General features: G+C 45.1%; 1 protein-coding gene across 26 annotated transcripts in view; it reads left to right on the top strand.

Moving 5' to 3' along the window:
• The window catches only part of TPM1 (tropomyosin 1), a 28370-nt gene extending 14089 nt beyond the window's left edge, over positions 1-14281 (top strand). For 4 of the 26 annotated variants that reach the window (XM_045449505.1, XM_045449502.1, XM_045449521.1 and 1 more), the window contains 6 exons: positions 1604-1721; positions 3026-3096; positions 3859-3934; positions 4378-4440; positions 4722-4791; positions 13400-14281. In XM_045449505.1, the coding sequence (XP_045305461.1) occupies positions 1604-1721; positions 3026-3096; positions 3859-3934; positions 4378-4440; positions 4722-4791; positions 13400-13482 (481 nt within the window). In that variant the 3' untranslated portion in view covers positions 13483-14281. Of the gene's footprint in view, positions 1-1603; positions 1722-3025; positions 3097-3352; positions 3429-3858; positions 3935-4377; positions 4441-4721; positions 4792-6199; positions 6283-7697; positions 7890-12176; positions 12984-13399 lie in introns of those variants that run through there. The other 22 variants (XM_045449501.1, XM_045449503.1, XM_045449515.1 and 19 more) reach the window with 9 other exon arrangements.
• The last annotated feature ends 5830 nt before the right edge of the window (positions 14282-20111 follow it).

Here is a 20111-nt window from a genome sequence, read left to right as displayed (position 1 = left end):
GTAAATTGTTTTGGACTTAGTAATGTTGGTAAGATACTGGTGCACATGTAAATATAGTCGGATACTCGTGTATTCAGAACCCACTCCCTGTAACCTGGCTCCACCTGATTATTACTCCAAGATTCAGTTTTGTGGTAGTAAAGGAATACCATGGCCATATAGCCCAGCACAACTCCGTGTATTCTAGAAGTTGTTCAGCTGCTCAAGTTAATGTATTCATATTGCATAGAAGCGTTCCAGGAAAGACTGAACTGGAGAGTTCTCCTGCTTGGAAGCATGACAGAGTAATGTGGTGGCTCAGAACACTGGGAGTGTGCATCGGTGCTGTGGCCTGGGCAGGTGAAGGCAATCCGTCATTCTTTCCATTTCTCCTTCTCCGATAGAAGTGAGTTTCTGTCCACTCATTCCGATAGAAGTGAGCACCCTGCCACCATGGGTAAAGAGTGATTTCAGCCTTGAAGATTAAAGAAGCATTTAAGTTGAAGTTTCCAGCTCCTTATTCACTGCTGCTTATTGTTTCTTCCCTAACCAAGAGTTTTGGAATTCCTTAAGATGACTCATCATCTTTTACCGTGCACACATGCCAGTGGTTTTGTGGCTGATTCTTCCTAAAATATACTTGCCAGTAAACGTAAAAGGCAATCTGGCAATGTTAGACTTTGTAGGGAAAAAAGGAATTCAGAGATCACTTACCCCACTCCCCTCTTTTTACAAATGAGAAGACGAGGGCTCAGAAGTTGATGTGGCCTGCCCAAAGTCTCCCGGCGAATTTATAGACAAGCCAAGAATTTTAGTCTTCTGATACATACTGTAGTACTTCATCATCTGAACTGCCTACTTAGATTTTGGTAAACGAATCCCATTTTATTTTATTTTATTTTATTTTTATTTTTTTAATGAATCCCATTTTAAAATGACTTATTCCATAAAACTGTAATACATCCCACAACAATTTACATTTTCGAAAACTTAACACCATGAGATCCAGAGACAGCACAGACGATGGCATCAATCTCTCTGTCAACACCTCTATTATGTAAGAATTCTCTTAAAGGCAAAACTCACAGTTTTTCATCTAAAGTATTAGGTTGACCCATATGAAGTTGTCATTTTTGTAGGTCTGACATAGTCAAGTGTCCGCAGCGTCACATGGTTCGGTCTAATGTTTACGTTTGTGACTGATGGGGTGAGAACAGCTTCCTTCTTTGTAGGAAGAAGTACGCGAAGACAGATTTGTTTTTGTTCTAACTAGGAAGAAATCTCATTATTTATATAGCAAGTAAAGCATGTTGGCTTTTCCTGTTTCCATGCCTCCCAGTTTCAAGCAGGATCCTGACGTGGTACCTTTCATTTGACATTAGCTCCCTGGATAGCTTCACCAGTATCGAAAGTGTGAGCTTTCGTTCACAATAAACAGAGAAGTGTATGTCTTTTTCTTCCTTCAGCTCTGGAAACTCTTGCTTCGTGGTTTGGAAAATAAAAGCAGCCCTGTGCTCTCTTTTGGTCTGCCGGTTACACCAAGCCTCACGGACCAGTGCAGCGCAGTGTGGGTTCACGGAGGTCTCCTCTAAACCTTGGGTCTTCTGCTTGTCTTCCTTTTCAGAGGCATGAAAGTCATTGAAAGTCGAGCCCAAAAGGATGAGGAGAAAATGGAAATTCAGGAGATCCAACTGAAAGAGGCCAAGCACATTGCTGAAGATGCCGACCGCAAGTATGAAGAGGTCAGATCTTGGGGCCCAAAGCCTCACAGACTCCCCTGCATTGGCCTTGGTGGGGGCCAGGAAGCAGTGCTTACAGCCTTGCGTTCTTCAGTGAAACGATCTGCTTCCTTGGTGGAAATGGGTGGTTTTGAGAAGCAGATTCCCTTTGTCTCCAGAAAACAGTTCTTATTTGATCCTGCTAAGGCATCCCAGTCTTTATCATGAAGCCAGGCCGTAGCGCTGAGAAAGACCAAAGCTTCCCCTGTGATATCCCAGCTGTGCAGCCCCCAGACAAGGACAAAAGACCTTTGGCCAGGAGAGAGGAGAGTTGGGCCTCACTTGTGGAAAGAACCTCTCGTACTGTCACCGTGCAGGCGGCTCTTCCTGGTGTGATTCACCTAACATGATCCAGTTCAGGCAGCATAGGGACACAGTCCATGCACTAAAGTCCGCGTAGATTCAAGAGGCCCTTTTCAATGTGTCCTCTCTTGTCAAGGTGGTAGAATCCTGTTATCAAGATAGGCTCACAGGTGAATCAGCTTCTGGTCATGTCTCCATGAGAACAACTTCCTGTGATAACAGAGCTAACATGACTGTTGCTTTAGTTTTATCTTAATGTGTCACGGCTGTCTTGAAATGGCATTGACACTCCTTTTTTCTATTATTGTTATTTACCACCATCGTTATTACTATTATTACTTCCAGGTTACACTATGCCTGCTACTTTTGAAATGCTTCAAAGGATCCCTTTGAAGCTCTCAGGTCCTTTCCTCTGCTAAATACAGAGTTGACTCCATTAGTCATCTTACCAGCTCATCTCAAGTTAGCTTCTCTTGGTATCCTGTTGTCATTTTTAACCTCCTCCACAAAGAGGAGGTTGAGGTACAGAGCTCTAAATTGATAGAGTTCTCAGGATTATTTTCAGTGGTTTTTGGCAGCCCCCACCTTGCTGGATGCATCTTGTCTCACCATTCTGCTATTTTCAAGATGGTGAATTTCCTCTCTCCCCCTTCCTCCACACTTGGGCTGGCTGCCCTGTAATTAAATGGACTTCACCTGAGTCAGACTTAAAATCAGACTGCCTCCCCCAAACGAGAGACTCTGAGTCTTTGTGAGCAGAAGCCTCTGGTCTGCTCTGCCCTGGCCCTCCGGGTAGCGAGTTGCTTCTCTCCCATCCACGGGAAAGAGGGTCATCTCATTTGTCGATAAGAACTTGTAGGGGCCGGTGGGGCCAGTACCCACCTCTGTGTCCTGCCCCCATACTCAAAGCTTGCTGGCCCCATGGTATGTGTGTGTGTGTGTGTGTTGTGTTTGTCCTGCTACAGGTGGCCCGTAAGCTGGTCATCATTGAGAGTGACCTGGAACGTGCGGAGGAGCGGGCTGAGCTCTCAGAAAGGTAAGCGGGCCTGGTGCCGGTCTGCTGTGTGTGGGGTGCTACAGAGCAGTGACTAAACAGCATGACCTTCTGGCAGCTGCACATTGACCTGTTTCAGCTCCGGGCTCCTCCTGTGCTCATCTGACATGGATGAGCTGCGAGTACGGAACACGGAGGACTTGTGTGGGGTGTCTGTATGAATGCGTGTATCACTGCATGCCTTACCTGCACACTGATTTTGAGAATGGCCTTGTGCATTTCCTGTGTCCACTAACAGCCAAGTTCGACAGCTGGAAGAACAATTAAGAATAATGGATCAGACCTTGAAAGCATTAATGGCTGCAGAGGATAAGGTACTGATGGCTCATGTGTGGTTTTAGGTTTAACTGCAACCCAGACGCCTTTCAGCTTCCAGTGTCTACTGGTTCGTTCGGTATAACGACACCCTCTGCTGTCTTCTGTCTTGCTTTAAGTGCTTTCTTTGGGTCCTTTAAACTCCTTTGATTTTCCTTCAAAATGCTCTTTGGTGCAGCCAAAAAGAAGCCAAATTAGCATACTCCAAAATTACTGGATTTTTGTCACCCTGCCTTTTTGCTGGTGCAAATTTAAGGAGGCAGTGTCCTCGGCACAATTGAGTTCCTTAATACCTGATGATTTGGCTACTTTAAGGCAGCCCTTTGTTCTCTGGGACTCGGTTTTCATTTTTTCCCATCCCTCTCCTTTTTCTCTCCTCCTTCCTTGGGCTTGTCTCCCACCCTTTCTGCCTCTGATCGAAAACATTAGCAAATGTGCCGAGCTTGAAGAAGAATTGAAAACTGTGACGAACAACTTGAAGTCACTGGAGGCTCAGGCTGAGAAGGTAGGCCAGGAGCATGGTGTGGGGGAGAAGCATCTTTTAAGAGCTGCTCGAAAGACCCATCCTTTGTCTCTTCTGAGGCCCTGCTGACGAAATCATATTGTTTAGCAAATGGCATGATTTTGAGGTGATTTCCTGATGGTTATTGGATAACAGATTCTCTTTTTTAATAGAGAACATCTTTTATGTTGAGTATGTGACTCGTCTATAACAATTCAATTTAAACCAAGTGCCACATGGCTAAGTTATCTTGTTCTTATCCCATGTAAAACAATAGGCAAGAAAACAGAGAATGTATTGTAGTGTGCCATTTGATACCAGAGGCTCCGTTACCTCCTAAGGGATCCTCAACATCTGTTGGCTGGGCTGGTGCTTTCTTTGTATTAGAAGACCTGAGTATAGAGTGAGCTGTAGCCTGACATCTGGAACGCTCTTTCTAATTACAGTACTCGCAGAAGGAAGACAAATATGAGGAAGAGATCAAGGTCCTTTCTGACAAGCTGAAGGAGGTAATACTATGAGTGTTTTAGATGAAGCCAACTGGATTTTAAATGAGTCCATTTGTATAAAGCTGGTCAGGGCTTCTTCATTTCAAAAGTATGGTGATCCAAGTCAGGAATATTCAAAGGTGGTGTTGGAGTTAGTGCGCTGTGCTAGCGACTGACTGAAGTGTTCAGACCCGTTTTATGGGTGCTGTGCTTGATTTTGATTCTCTAGTTTTCCCTGTATTTGTAGCTCCTAGAAATGTAAAACCTCCCGATTTTGACTAAAATAAATGGAATCGTTACAGGCTGAGACTCGGGCTGAGTTTGCGGAGAGGTCAGTAACTAAATTGGAGAAAAGCATTGATGACTTAGAAGGTAAGATCTTAAGTTTTGTTTTTAATTTAGTCCTTATGGTTGAAAACTGACCTGGCGGAACACTTCGCCAATCCCAGTGCATCCTCCTGGATATACTTCTTTGCTCTTGCACATTCTTCCTGCCTGTCCTTTGGGGTTTCCATTCTGTGGCTCTTAAACTCTTGGACCTGAGTCCTCTGCTCTCCAGATGACTGTTAGCCACCAGATGAGGCACGTCTCTTTGTAAGGGCAGATGCCATCCAGCTTTCCTTCACACTGTGCAGAAGTGGGGCAGGTTTATTTGTTGTCGTTAGGTGAGAATGACTTAGTGTATTCTCTGCTTATTGATGCCTCCTAATTGTCAGAGTGGCATGGATTCGTTTTTAGACACAACTCGTCTTCAAGTGTGAATTCAATGTAACAGTTGGGTCCTTGTGGTTTTAAGTCCTTAATATCTTGGTAAATGCTCTATATTCTGAAAGGGGGGTGGGGGTAATAGGACATTGTTTTTTGAGATTATGTTCAAGCCTTTCTCCCCTAAGATATTTAGGTTTTTGTTCTAGTAACACCTGCCTTTGTCTCACGGAAATCCTAAATGTTGAACTCTGAGGCTCGTGAAGGGTCAGCTATGAAAAGGAAAGAAAGGAGAATGCATAGAATATACAAGAAAGGCAGAAGGGGCTGGCGAAGGCATCCAAGCTAGTGGAGAAGAGAGAATGACAGGTGGTTGTAAAACAGTCTGCCAAAGTGCAGCAAAGTGTGAAACCTTCATCACTACAAAAACTAAATTGCAGACTTGGCAAGAGCCCCACCATAAACGTGTGGCTGTCCTCGCTTTTCAAACCTCGTGGGCCAGTAACAGGGTAGCTTAGTGAGAAGACCAAAGGAGTAGCTCACAGGACACTAAGAAACCGACATCCCAGTGGTCTGGTTTGGTCAGGAAGTCAGTGGCTTGAAGGCGGAGCCAGATAAGGATTACAGAGTCACAAATTGTTCTTCCAAAACACTGCCCTTGGGAATTTTTTCCACTGTTGAGAATTGCAGATGGCTGACTACTTCAGTGGAATTAAAATATAGCTATAGAAAGGAAAGCTATTCTATTACCTACCCAGGAGACGGCCTTCTGTGGTTGTATTCAGGGTGTAACATGATTTACTGAGAAACCAATCCTATTTGTTATGATTTTTCGTATTGAGTCTTTCTTGTTTTATTTTCTAATGGGTTTTGTTCTTTTTGTTTTTGTTTCAATTCATTTAAAAACAAAACGCACGCCTCCTGCATTGGCCACCTGCTGCGGCATCACTTCCTTCATGCATTGCCCTTTTCTTGCTGCTGTGTGGGGATGGTGTCCATGCCACCCTCGCTCACCCTCCATCTCTTGATCACTCTCCATGCCCTTGCACCTCTGCCTTCCACTTCCTGGTCATAGACGAGCTGTACGCTCAGAAACTGAAGTACAAAGCCATCAGCGAGGAGCTGGACCACGCTCTCAACGATATGACTTCCATGTAAATGTTGATCCACCCTGCCTGCTCACATCCGTGCCCTCACGCTAATATGATAAACTCACCACTGCTGCCTTCTGTACCTCCAGAATCTCCATCTTCACACCTTTCTGTTTGCTCTCTCTGCATAATCTAGGATAGTTATTGTCTGCTCACATTCTACTAATAGAAGAGCCGAGTAGATTAAGTCAGTCTATACACATCATTTTCCCTTCAGAATGTGTTTATTTCATGATCTCTGAGCTAGATTGTCCCCACCAAGCAGTGAACTGAAATACGAATGGCTTGAGCACTACCCTTTTAGGAAATTAAACTAGGCTCAAGTAAAACTAGAAGGCTACGCAGTGGTGCAGGAGCTTCCCCGGAAATATCAAAGATCGGTTTCCCGAGATTCGATTAAATACAATAGGATCATTTTTGGTAAAAGAAATGTACACTTAAGGAACCCTCAAGTGTCTGGTTACTGAGGATCTGAGAGGAGATTGATCCAGTACAGCCTAGGGAATGGTTGAGAGATGATCTCTTCCTCACCTGTAAGAATTCTGGAGAGAAATGGTTCATCTGCTGAATAACCGAGGCTTTAATTTTCTGTGTTTAAATAAAAGGCATTGAAATATTCACAGTGAACACCACAGCTGGTGTCAAAGAATTGGGATACAAGACACCGATTACACAGTATGAGTTAAGCAGTTAATGGCTCACCTTTAACTGTGTGAGGCAGTGAGAGAGTAGATACCTTGTTCACATGCGAACTTCGATCATACACAACTAATCCACGTATTGCTAACCCACCCTAAGCGTTACACTTCTTCTGCCTCTCTAGATTCTAACTTGGAGTGTTCCACAGAGCGTTCTCTTCATTCTAATAATATAGCACTGAATTCCACATAAGCTGGAAATTTCAGACCCACCCATGTATGAACATGATAGCATAAAGAGTGTGGCATGTGCCTGCTGCCTTACAGGCTATAGAATTTCCACATCACCATTAGAGACGTGACTGTCACCATGGAAAGTAGAGAGAATTCCATCCTCTCTTCCTTCGTTTGTAAATGCGGGGGTGAATCAGAACATCTGTCTCTGGGTCTTTTCTGGTGCTAAATGTGGTGATTCTATAGGGAAAATTTGTGGCATCAAGAATGCTCAAATATTCTGAAAGGTGAGTTAGCTTAAAACCTGTTTTTGAATTCTACTCATGGGCCTTCTTGACGATGGACCGTCACCCAGAGGGGCCTGTGCTGGCCTTGGGTCTAGACACGGGTGGGCGAGGAGGGACATCCTCCTGCAGTGTGGCTGGCAGTGGGTTTTGCATGTCTGCTTCCTGCCTGGGTTTCAAGTGCTGCTCTCATCTGTTAGTTTGCTTTTCCTTTTTTCCATTGTGCCACTTTTTTTCTTTTTCTCCCACCTTTTCTCCTCATGCAGATAAGTTTCTTTGCTTCACTTCTCCTGAGACCCCTTCATCAAGCTGGCTGTCCCACCTCTCTGAGCTCTGCGGTTTGTCTGTTCTCCATCTGACCTGGCTCATTCTTTTAGCATCCTGCCTGAGAGCCAGGCACACTGCTTTCCATTGTACAGAAGCTCCTCATTTCAGTGTAAAATAAACACTGTGTAAGCTATTTCTGTTTGCTATTCTTTTTACTTCTTATTTATTGACATTTCAGTTTCAACAAAACTAAATAATAAATAAAACTACAAATCTGCTTCACACATAGGAGGCTTAGTTTTGGCTGCTACCCTTTTTTTTTTTTTTTTTTTTCATTCTGAACATGAATGTTAAAAGTTGGTAAAGCACTAGTTCCTCACTGGACTTTTAAAAAATGCTCAAGCGTGGGTCCCTCTCAGAGTTTTGGTTTCCAAAGATTAAAGAGTGGGGTGTTTTGTTTTGTTGAGATTGTGATGGTGCTGGTGTATAGTCCTCACTGAGAACCCACACAGGGCACATTGCTTGTTGGAGTGGCAGGTGTGCCTTGAGCAGTGCCTTCCTCTGCCAGAGGTGTAGTTAGATGTGTCAATGCTGAGTTGGCCCTGTTCGTGGGGCTGCAGCTAACTAACACAAGGTTCTGCCGAAGGCTCCACAGCGGTCCCACACTGCTGGGACTTCACATACTGGAACTTGGAGCCAATGTTACTGAGATTATTGTTGATCCTCCTTTACAGCACAAAGAACAGTTAAAGATTTTTAAAAGTATGTTCGTTACTTAGCCACCTTCATTTAGATCACGAGATGACATCTTAAGTTTTCTACATATGGTTACATTTAAGTCAAGATTCATTTTTGTGCCCGTAAGGACCTCATGTATTCTTTTTTTTTTTTTTAAATTTTTTTTCAACATTTATTTATTTTTGGGACAGAGAGAAACAGAGCATGAACGGGGGAGGGTCAGAGAGAGAGGGAGACACAGAATCGGAAACCGGCTCCAGGCCCTGAGCCATCAGCCCAGAGCCCGACGCGGGGCTCGAACTCACGGACCGCGAGATCGTGACCTGGCTGAAGTCGGACGCTTAACCGACTGCGCCACCCAGGCGCCCCAGGACCTCATGTATTCTTTAGGAGGAGTTGTGCGTACATAATCTTTGTGATAATAGCAGTTTTTTTTTTTTTTTCATTTGTAGTTGTTATTAAAGTATAACCATTAGGGTTGGTTCTTTTTTTGCCAGTGTAGTTAGTGGAAATTGTTCAGAATACAGTTGTTGTTTTTTTTTGTTTGTTTGTTTAAGTTTATTTATTTTGAGAGAGTGTGAGTGGGGAATGGGGAGAGAAAGAGAGAGAGAGAGAGAGAGAGAGAGAATATCCCAAGCAGGCTCCATGCTGTTAGCACAGAGCCCAGCGCAGGGCTGGGACTCATGAACCGTGAGATCATAACCTGCGCTGAAATCAAGAGTCAGACGCTTAACTGACTGAGCTACCCAGGTGCCCCAGAATACAGTTATATTTTATTTAGGCTTTGCTATTTTTACTTTAAGAACAATGGTTAAGTGATTAAAAAAAATTTTTTTTAACGTTTATTTATTATTGAGAGACAGAGAGCGTGAGCAGGGGAGGCGTAGAGAGAGGGGGAGAGACAGAATCTGAAGTAGGCTCCAGGCCCTGAGCTGTCAGCACAAAGCCAACACGTGGCTCAAACTCAAAAACTGAGAGATCATGACCTTAGCTGAAGTCGGTGGCCCAACCAACTGAGCCACCCAGGCACGCCAATGGTTAAGTGATTTTAAAAAAAATTGCAAAATTAGAACTTTAAAATGATGTGGATTTTTGTTTCTTACTTCCCAACATTTCTGCAGCTCAGCAGTCTGGCTCTATTTCTCCTGTGTTTTAAACGTGAGTGATCTTGATCTGTTTTTGTTAGCCTGAGAGTGTTGACATATACCACTATACTCAAATGTAGACAAACTGAAAATATTGTCAATTGCTCCACAAAGACTTCAGAGTTGAGAAAAAATACTCTTTAAGAGGGCCATAAATTAAAGCATTTTAATACTGGTATAGTAGACTTTTTAAAATTTGGAATCTGGAAGTCAGTGTCTCTCCCTTGAGAGTGTAAAAAAGCCTTCTATAGGGGCGCCTGGGTGGCGCAGTCGGTTAAGCGTCCGACTTCAGCCAGGTCACGATCTCGCGGTCCGTGAGTTCGAGCCCCGCGTCGGGCTCTGGGCTGATGGCTCAGAGCCTGGAGCCTGTTTCCGATTCTGTGTCTCCCTCTCTCTCTGCCCCTCCCCCGTTCATGCTCTGTTTCTCTCTGTCCCCAAAATAAATAAACGTTGAAGAAAAAATTAAAAAAAAAAAAAAAAAAAAAAAAAGCCTTCTATAATTTCGTGGATTTTTTCCCCCCTAAAGCTCCTTGGGTCTGCTTTTGACCGTGATTCCTGCCTATATTTTTTTAACTTCCTAGTAATAGAAGGGGCCCCTTCTCTGCGTGCCCCTACTCCCTGCTATAGACAAAATGACAGGTCTCCAAGTTCTGCTGAGCAGATGTGCAGTTAATTCTGGAGGCACATCTGTTTTGGGGGGGTGGTAGGGGAAAACTTTGCAGAGACTTTCACACTTTGTGTAAGTACATTCTACAAGGAGAAACGGGAAAATGATGCATTGGGAAGACAAATCTGGAATAGCCCCAGGAGGTAGGGGTGCACGAAAGGATAAATAGCACCTTGATTCTGTCAAGAAATTGCCAGCGTCCAGGTTTCTCGTTCAGAGAGTCAGGCCATAGCTGCAGCTGCTTCAAGAACCTGGTTGGACCAAACAGAAAGCATTCCTGAGTCTGGGCACTAGAGGCTCCAGACATCTGGGAGGTAAGACAGGAGCAGAAAATCCTTCCAAATGTAAAACCACTTCTGGTTCCTGCCCCCAGTCTACCCAGGCATGGCAGCTCCATGACAGCTGGAGTGGAGCAGGCCCAGAGGGGGATGTGGAGGGACAGCTGTCATTTAAGCTGAATTTACATTGACCTTCTGGATTCTCTAGGGTTTCTCCAAAGTTCTTTTATTCCAGCTTCGCCAAACCTGCCTGCCCGTGGCGATCGCCCCCCTGCATTAGCGGTAATATTGCCAGTGGGGTTTAAATTTGCAACCCCCAAGCATGTGTCCTTCACAGGACACTGTGGAAGGCAGCAGAGAGGGGGTGAAGAGCTGAGCCCAAAATGTTCTTTGCCCTCGATGAGCTGGCCATTTTGCTGGAAGGTGGAGGAGTGAAGAGAGCCCAAACTCCTAGATGGTGTATGTGTGGAGCTACCTGGAGGAGGTGACATTTGACCGGGGTTTTGAATATCCAGAAAATGAGGATGAGCAAAGAGGACAAAGTAGCAGACACTCCAAGCTAGAAAGCATAGTGCAACCTAGCATCTTCCCCATCTTCTGTCACTTCTCAGAGAAAGCTGACATAAGAACTGATTAATTTCCCAACACCCCTGGGGTCCAGAGGCTGGATGGGTTCATTCTCCCTGGGGTTAGGATTGTCAGCTTTTCGAGATCGGTCGGTAGTATTTCTGGGTCCAGGTTGTCACTGTCATTTGAACCAGTCGTATCTCCTCCAACTTTTCATGGTAAATGCCAGGTTCTTGTCATTTTGAGGGCATCCCCCGGGCCATCAGATACAGACTAACACCTGTAGTTGGCCTCCCTAGCGCATGAGCAGATTGGACGCCAGTGTGTAAAACTGATGCTGTGCCGGTGGCCTTGTGGATGTTTGAGGTCTTGACCGTGCTGTACGCCTCCATCTCGCGCCACACACGAACGCCATTCTCTTCAAGAAGTCGGCAAATGAATTTTACGTCACTTGTGCGTGGAGACATGGGCTTGTTGTTGTGCTCTTTGAGTAGTGTAGCACCCTGTGTCAAAACGACGAGAGGTCAGAGTGCACCCTGTATGGTGGTGATTGGGGGACCGACAGGGAGCTTAGTTCTGCATTTTAAGAGCTGAGTGCACAGGCAGCCGTGGGGGGGTGGTGGGGGGGCCTCCTGGTTCTGCCTGAAAGGAGAGCCAGTCCCTGGAGCGCAAGTGAAAGGGGTTCCCGGAAGAGGTGGGCAAAATGGGCGGGTTCAAGTTTCACTGTAAGATCTCCACCATGACCCCCTGCCTTGGCTCCTCAGGCTGTTGCCAGGAACTGCATTCGGCTCCGTTCACCTAGGGGTTTTAGTAAGGTGCAAGAGGAACATTCCCCCTCTCTCTTTCTTGCCCCTGTCACTCCCTTTCCCTCCCTGGCCACCAAGAGAGAAATCCTGGCTCGTCCTGAGTCTATCAGGCCTTTCCCACCCATCCTTCCTGAGCACGGGACAGACGACCACCGGGTAAGGGTGAGCTGCTCGGCAGGTGACCTGAGGGATCTCTGTTAACTCCTTCACCACGTCTGGCTAACCTGTCTTCCTTCTGCCTCTTCTCTTCTGCTAACCTGCTTGCTGACCTGTACAGATCAACTCTACCAGCAACTTGAGCAAAACCGCCGCCTAACTAACCAACTAAAGCTGGCCCTGAATGAGGATTAAACTTAAGTGGGAAAGAACTTGGGCTGAATTCTAGGAATGGAGCCCATGGGCAGGAAGTCCAGGCCTGCCATGCCTTCAACTAATAGGGCCGACAGCACTTGCTCTCTGCAGAATCGTACATGGAGGGAGTTAGCAGAAAGGCTGGCTTCATCTGCGTCTTTCTTCCTCTTATAATCTGGAATAATTAAGTTCTCTTTAGACCCAAAACTGCTTTTATGGTAAAGTTATGTGTATGTATATGGATCAAATATTTATAACAATCAATTCAGCAATCGCAGTTCTTCTTGTTTGAACGGATACAGAATGGGGACCAAAAATTGTTTTCTGTTTCCCACAGAGAATGAGTTCTGCCTAAGTTAGAAAGCCAAAGCCAAGGAGTGTGTAACTATATACGTATACATATTATATATGATGCAATATATAATATATATATATATATTGCTATTACATATTCATATTCCTAACTTCTTAATATCTGGTATAGCGTTTGATTAAATGTACCTATGCTTGGGCAAAATAGCTTTTGAAAACAGGAGCTCATGTCAGAAGTCCCTGATTGTCTAAAAGGTATGCTTTTATTCCGTCTAATGGTGTTGTTGGAATCTGGTGAGAATGTCATGCTAATAATAAATATAAGAATAGTAAGAGAATGTCCTACTGAAGTGTGCATGAAACTTGGATATTTTTTTTTAACGAGCAACAGAAATAAATCATTTTAAAAGTTGTCAGAATATCCACTTATATCATCTCTGTCTTCTGTGTTAAACACAGCTCCCAGATCTTTAACTGCCTGTAACTCAGAAATGTCTGCCATAAGTAACTTGAGTGCTGCAAGCACCGTCGCTGTCCCTGTGGCAGACGGCCGGGGGACCTTCACCAAGCCCCACCCGTGCTCTGTTCAGAGTGGCCTGTTGGTGGAGGTTCCCCTGACTGCTCTGTGAGAACCTGCTGTGCCTCTAGCCCCTTTGGGTCAGAGATGTCTTCTCCCTTTGTAGGTCCTTGTCTGGAAATGAGCAGTATCTTACAAGCATGCCTTGTCCTAATCATCTCATCTTTGTTTGTGACTGATGTTTGCCTGCCTAAATGTACAAACCGCCTCTGTGTCCAAAGTGCAGCTATTCATGACTTAATTTTCTAATCCCATCACAGAGAAAGTGGCTCATGCCAAAGAAGAAAACCTTAGTATGCACCAGATGCTGGATCAGACTTTACTGGAGTTAAACAACATGTGAACCCTCCTTAGCTGCGACCACACTCTTTCATGTCGTTTTGTTGTTGTTTTGTTTTGTTTTGTTTTGTTTTGTTTGTTTTGAAACACCACGCTTACCATGAAACCCCTTAAACGCATTTTTATTTACTTTTACACTGTCACAGAAACATCCACAAGATACCAGCTAGGTCAGGGGGTGGGGAAAACACACACACATACACACAGACAAGGGGAGCCCATGGCAGGGCCGTAATGACTTAAATGTGCCATTTCCCGGGTTGACGTTGCCACACTTAGTAGAGAGTTTTGCAACACAGTATACTCAGCCAGTCTAGGAATCCTCACTAAAGCAGAAAGATTTCCACTCAAAGTGCCAATGATGTATCAACAGGAAGGTTAATGTTGAAAACGCAATCAGGTGTGGATTGGTGCTACTTTAAACAAAAGGTCCCACTGTGGTCTTTCGTTCAATATTGTACAATTTAGAATCCTGTCCGACACTAATTTATTTTGTCTTGAGTTTTATTATGAGATGAGACTGCGGATCCGGTATGCCTGAATTCACTAACGCCAAGGGTTTGTAAGGCACGCTGCTCTTTTAAGACTTCTAGGGCCTTCTCATTGGCACACCTGCGGCTCATTACAACTTGTAGGATAGCATTCGATGTGGATTTCCACTCTCCATTTCTCCATGTTCAAGTGAAAGATTTAGGCACTACGTACAATTGGTAAAGAAAAATCATTTTCTTAAGAGTTATAACTATATGTAAACATTGTATAATGGTATGGAATAAAATGCACATTGTAGGACATTTTCTAAATTTGGTGGTCCTGTCATTTGTATGTTTTTACTTGGTGAACTTTAGATGGTGTGGTCGACCTACCTTCCCTCATGAATGGTTTCTTTTTTTTTTTTTTTTTTTAATTTTTTTTTTTTTCCAACGTTTATTTATTTTTGGGACAGAGAGAGACAGAGCATGACCGGGGGAGGGGCAGAGAGAGAGGGAGACACAGAATCAGAAAAAGGCTCCAGGCTCTGAGCCATCAGCCCAGAGCCCGACGCGGGGCTCGAACTCACGGACCGCGAGATCGTGACCTGGCTGAAGTCGGATGCTTAACCAACTGCGCCACCCAGGCGCCCCATGAATGGTTTCTTAAAACAGTATCCCAAAGATTGGGGGAAACCGAATTCTGAGTGTTACCCTTCCAGAAGCTCTCGAGGCAGCATCCTTTTGGTCTGTTAGAGTTAGAACCCAGCAGGAAAGACCCCATCCAGAAAAGCCTTCCTCCATGATGTGGTCATATATCTGCACATACATAAAGGCTTTTGCAGTGACTGTAGTGGTTCAGGGGGTTTTCCTCAAGTCTTAGCTAAGTCCCTAGCGATGGCACATATACCAACACATAGTGAGTGAATGCACCAAGTATGCCCTTGTCCCCCAGCAGTGTGACTCGAAAAAGTATTGCTGTAAAGGGTCTTTGTGATTTTCTGCTTTCTCACTTGTCTTGAGTTCTAAACTCCAATACATCTTCGTCTTTTTGGACTTGGAAACTGAAAATATCACAGGTCACTCCTGAAGACTGACAGCAAACGAAAGATTACGAGCACTATTAGTTGGCCAAACTTGTGCTGCAGGGCGGAAGAGGACGTTCTCTTGGAAAGCAAACATGGGAGGATGGAAATAAACGGAAACGGATTTGGATGACAGATTATATTTTCATTGAAAAGTATGAAGTGTATCTGTAGCTCTTCTTTCAAGTCCTTTGATCAGGTATTTTCTCTCCACAGAAAGCGTGTGTATGGCAAAGAAACTCTTTGGGTCTCAAATTCCCCTGGTCTTCACCGGCCCTAGGCTCACCCCTGCCCATCCTCAGCAAGACCAAGAAGGCCTCTCTGCCTCACTGTAGTCCCAGCGGCCTTTCCTGAACCCAGCACCCTTTCGCTTTGGGAGCCAGGTCTGGCTTGACCTTTCCTAGCTGCCTAGCCTCGTTAAGTCCCTAAATCTGAAACTCTTCATCAATCAAGTGGAGACGAGAGTCTCCCCTAGCTCATTACATGGGACTGGAATGCGTCACCTTTGCAGTAAAGTACGTAACACAGAACGCAGGACGTGCTTGATAACCATTAGCCTCTGCCGCCCTCGTCGTGCCGCATGTGCTCCAGGGACCACAGCAGAGCAGATTTGATACCGGACTTGGTAAGGCTGGGGCAACGCTAAACTTTGCTCCAGATGGTGATGGTTACTAATTCCTTTCTGCGATACCGCTTGCCAGAACCTGTACTAACGTGCCTTCCGAGTGTTACTTCAGCTTCACATTGGTCCCTGCTTTATTTACACAAAACCCGAGGCTCGGAGAGTCCATGAAACTACACACGGTCCCATAGCTCACAAGGAGGGGGTCCTGGCTTCAGATTCGGGCCTGTGTGACTCCAGAGCCCTGTTTGGATTCTTCCACTTGTTTTAGATGCTTTAGGGCAGAAGAAGATCAACTGCCAGACGTAGCTAGAAACAGACGAAGCCGCAAATACGGTTGGGGAAGGAGGAGATGGGGAAGGTGTATGCGGGGTCAGCTCTCTGGCCAACCCGACCCCTAGTGAGTGGTTTACTGCCTAACTTCCTCCCTGGCTTTCAGGGATCAGCTGAAATAATTAATGAGGCATTAATTATTCAACTTATTCACCATTTCAAAGAATTATCACCCGATCTTTCTGATAGGGGGGAACACTGTCTCCACGTGGCACTCACCTTGGGTCTGTTCCAATGTGATAATCCCGGAACACGCCGCCCCTGTGAGGTCAGGAGAAAGATGAGGGCTCTTCAGTGTGGAAACACCGAGGCTGGAAGCCAGTATGGTCACTGCTTAGAAAACCGTGAAGTACAGAGAAATAGTTCAAGATTCATACCCTAAATTCCATTAACAGGCCCGGATTTCAGAACGAGAAGTTGGAAAACGTGCCTTGTTCAGGTAAAGCAAGGTGGCTCTCCACAAAAAAAGAGCTACAAGTAAGAAATAAGCATCTCCCAAAAATGTTTAAAGTTACGATGAGAGTTGTGCAAACTGTTGCTTTCTGGACACAGTCTGAGCTTTTTGAGGCTGGCATTGAAGAGAACAATTCCTCTACTTACTACTGCTCCTGGAGATGTCCTTAGCAGAAAGAAAATCTAATTTTTGAGTATGCTGGTATGTATCCTCCAGAGTTTAATACTTTGGGCATGATTTTTTTCCCCCCCTCCAGCGGGGGAAAAAAAAAGGCTTTTTACTTGAACAAACATTTGAGTGCATGTTAGCCATTTTTTCAACCTGTCAACACTATTTGTAGATGTGATTTTGTTTTAAAATCTTCAGTCAGATGTACATACAGGGGGAGAAAAAAAGTCTGAATTCTCCAATCAAAACAAAAAGTCCCGGGGTGTTCAGGGAGCCATCATTTCCAGAATTGGAGACAGGGGGTTTTGGGAAAATACTCGAGATGTCAGGCGGTGCAAGAAGTGTACCTTCCATTATGTATACTTTTTGACATTGAGGGTTTTCAGAGCTCTGTTCCTCCAACAGATGTCATAAATTTTGTGTGTCAAACAATGAATGAAGCTATGTTGAGGGCCCGCTAATAGGAATGCACCTTTTGCAGAATTTTTGACAAATGGGCATCGACCTGGAGGATAAGACCGGTGTCTGCCACCTGTGAGAGTTTTATTTCCATCTGTTATCAAGGCCGTGGAGAACAAAGAGTCAAGTCACAGCCTTATCAGGGCCTGCCAAGGCTGATGCCTTAACCGCAATGCTGATTCAGAGCCGGAAGGAGGCCTAGAGGGGTTCATTGGCTTGGTCAAGGCCACTCAGCTGCTTGAGTTCAATCCCATGGAGTTCAGCTCTCCCACAGGGCCTGGAAAGCAAATGGGCAAAGCTCTGAAACCCGCCCCACCGCTCACTGTGTGAGCTCGGTTAATTTCACCATTTGAGCAGTCGTTTCTTCATCCTCAAGGGAGAGGGTTTGTTCCTTCACATGCTTCTGCACTTCCCCACGAGCCTGGGGACTAACCAAGGTGGATTGTGATGATGCTCCCACCACCTCCAGTCCCATCTCTGCTCCTCAGCTGGAGCCCCTTTCCTCCTTCCTTGGGGTCCTTAGGAAAACGGAAAATACCTTCTTTCCTTTTGGAGTGAAAACCTCCAGGACCATTCCCCTGGAGGCCACTCGTTGCAGTGAATCAGTACCTCACACCTAAGAGCCATTCAAAATGCATTTCTTGATTGGACAAATGGCCAGACACAAATGCTCAAGTAACAGTTACAGAGTCATTAACCATCTATGCACAGAAGGTTAAGAATGTGGTTTTTTTTTTTAATTTTTTTGATGTTTATTTTTGAGAGAAAGAGACGCAAAGCGCTAGCACAGGAGGGGCAGAGAGACAGAAAGGGAGACACAGAATCTGAAGCAGGCTTCAGGCTCTGAGTTGTCAGCACAGAGCCTCACGCAGGGCTCGAACTCAAGAACCGTGAGACCATGACCTGAGCCGAAGTTGGACACTTAACTGAGCCACCCAGGCACCCCGGTAAAAAAATGCTTCAAAGCAGTAAATTGAGATTTCATTTTTTAAGCAAAAACACTGGCCTTTGAAAGTCAGTTTTTTGTTGCTGGCTTCTCACACTGCATTTGGATGTGCTAGTGAGTAGGAAAGCAGACAGTAGGAATACTGCCCCTGGTTCGTTCTTGAGGAGCCGTTCTTGAGGACGGCTTGGGAATCCACATCTCCAGAGGAAAGCTGGTGATGGCAAAACAAGTCGTGTGTGGTGGGCGGGGTGGGGGGGTGCAGTGCAGGATTGTTGGTTCTGTCTCCCAAGGGGCCTCCTGGGTCTGGCTGGGCCAAAGTTCCTCTGGGTGTATGTTGCATGGGGTTGGGGGGGAAGAAGGAAGCACACTTCATCCTGGTGAGTCCTGATCTGTTTTCAACTCCGGAGATACTCTGGATTTGCAATGCTGCCTTTCCACTGGAATTCTTATTTCTTAGACTCCTAAATCAGATATTAAACTCTCGGGTACGTGCAGTAGAATAGTATAGCCCTGTGGCCTTCCAATGAGCCAGGTTTGATCGGCTGACTACATTCTGCATCAGCAGCGCCACACTCTACCCTGCCCCATGCCCACTTTCTCTGTGAAAACCATGTTTCACACTAAAACAGTTTGCCAAAGAACTGCTTGAATCATGTTGTGGTCAAGGACACCATTATCTGAAGCGAGCCCTGTCACTATCCCAAAAGGGTTTAGTACTGGTGCTAAAAAGCCCAGAGAGTGTGTTAGAAATGTGAGCCAGCACCTGGGCAGTAGGGTTTTTCATTTTTGTTCTTAATTAAGGTGGGTGATGGTTTCATAGGGACTCCTACGTCGTACCTCTCAGAACCCAGCTGAGAAGTGATGAATTACTGGTTTATTCAGCTTGAAGACTGCCTTTCCCATCATTTGTCGTCTTCCTGTTTTCACCAAGTACTCCTTTCCAGAGTACTCCAGAATTGTCTGCCTTAGCACCTTCCCAAGAAATTAAAAAGGGAAAAGAACAATTTGTCTAGGAATAGAAATATAAGAAACATAAAGAAAATGTGCCTCAGTGAAGTGTTTCTAGACTCAAATCCTGGCAAAACTGTTCAGGCAAAACATCTCTTCAGTTACTAATTCTATACTTGAAAGCTTCTGTCTGTTTCTGGCTTGTGATCTCTCTTCCCTCTCCGGTTACAATTTTTTACTACTCCAATCTCTTGTTTTGTTCACTTTCCCTTAAACACAGAAAGGACTTCCATATTGTCCTCTAGTAACTAGAGAATATATGGAAATTAAGATTATACATGATTTAGCCTATAGGACTAAGAAATTCCATTTTCACCTAAGAAGCATGCACATTATTTTAGGAACTATATAGGTTGGGGTTTATAGGACGATAAGGAAAAAGCATAAAATAGACTTCTTGCCCTCAGTGTCTACAGAAGAGGTACACAGACTTGGAAAAATGAGAGGTGGGGCGCCTGGGTGGCGCAGTCGGTTGAGCGTCCGACTTCAGCCAGGTCACGATCTCGCAGCCCGTGAGTTCGAGCCCCGCGTCAGGCTCTGGGCTGATGGCTCAGAGCCTGGAGCCTGTTTCCAATTCTGTGTCTCCCTCTCTCTCTGCCCCTCCCCCGTTCATGCTCTGTCTCTCTCTGTCCCAGAAGTGGATAAACGTTGAAAAAAAAAAAAAAAATTAAAAAAAAAAAAAAAAAGAAAAATGAGAGGATATGGGGGCACCTGGGTGGCTCAGTTGGTTAAGTGTCCGACTCTTGATTTCAGCTCAGGTCATGGTCTCCCAGTTCCTGAGATAGAGCCCCATTCGATCTCTCTCTCTCTCTCTCTCTCTCTCTCTCTCTCTCTCACACACACACACACACACACACACACACACACGCAAACAAACATTTAAAAATAAATAATGGGCACCTGGGTGGCTCAATTAAGCATCCAACTTCAGCTCGGGTCATGATGTCATGATTTGTACAGTTTGTGAGTTCGAGCCCTGTCAGTGCAGAACCTGCTCATCTCCCTCCCTCTTTCTCTGCCCGTCCCCCACATGCCCACACGCTCTCTCGCTCTCTCTCTCTCTCAAAAATAAATAAACATTAAAAAAT

This window comes from Leopardus geoffroyi, chromosome B3 (genome assembly GCF_018350155.1).
Source record: "Leopardus geoffroyi isolate Oge1 chromosome B3, O.geoffroyi_Oge1_pat1.0, whole genome shotgun sequence".
Lineage (NCBI taxonomy): Eukaryota > Metazoa > Chordata > Mammalia > Carnivora > Felidae > Leopardus > Leopardus geoffroyi.
The sequence above is the reverse complement of the archived record's forward strand: the minus strand, read 5'-3'. Positions and strand labels throughout refer to the sequence as shown.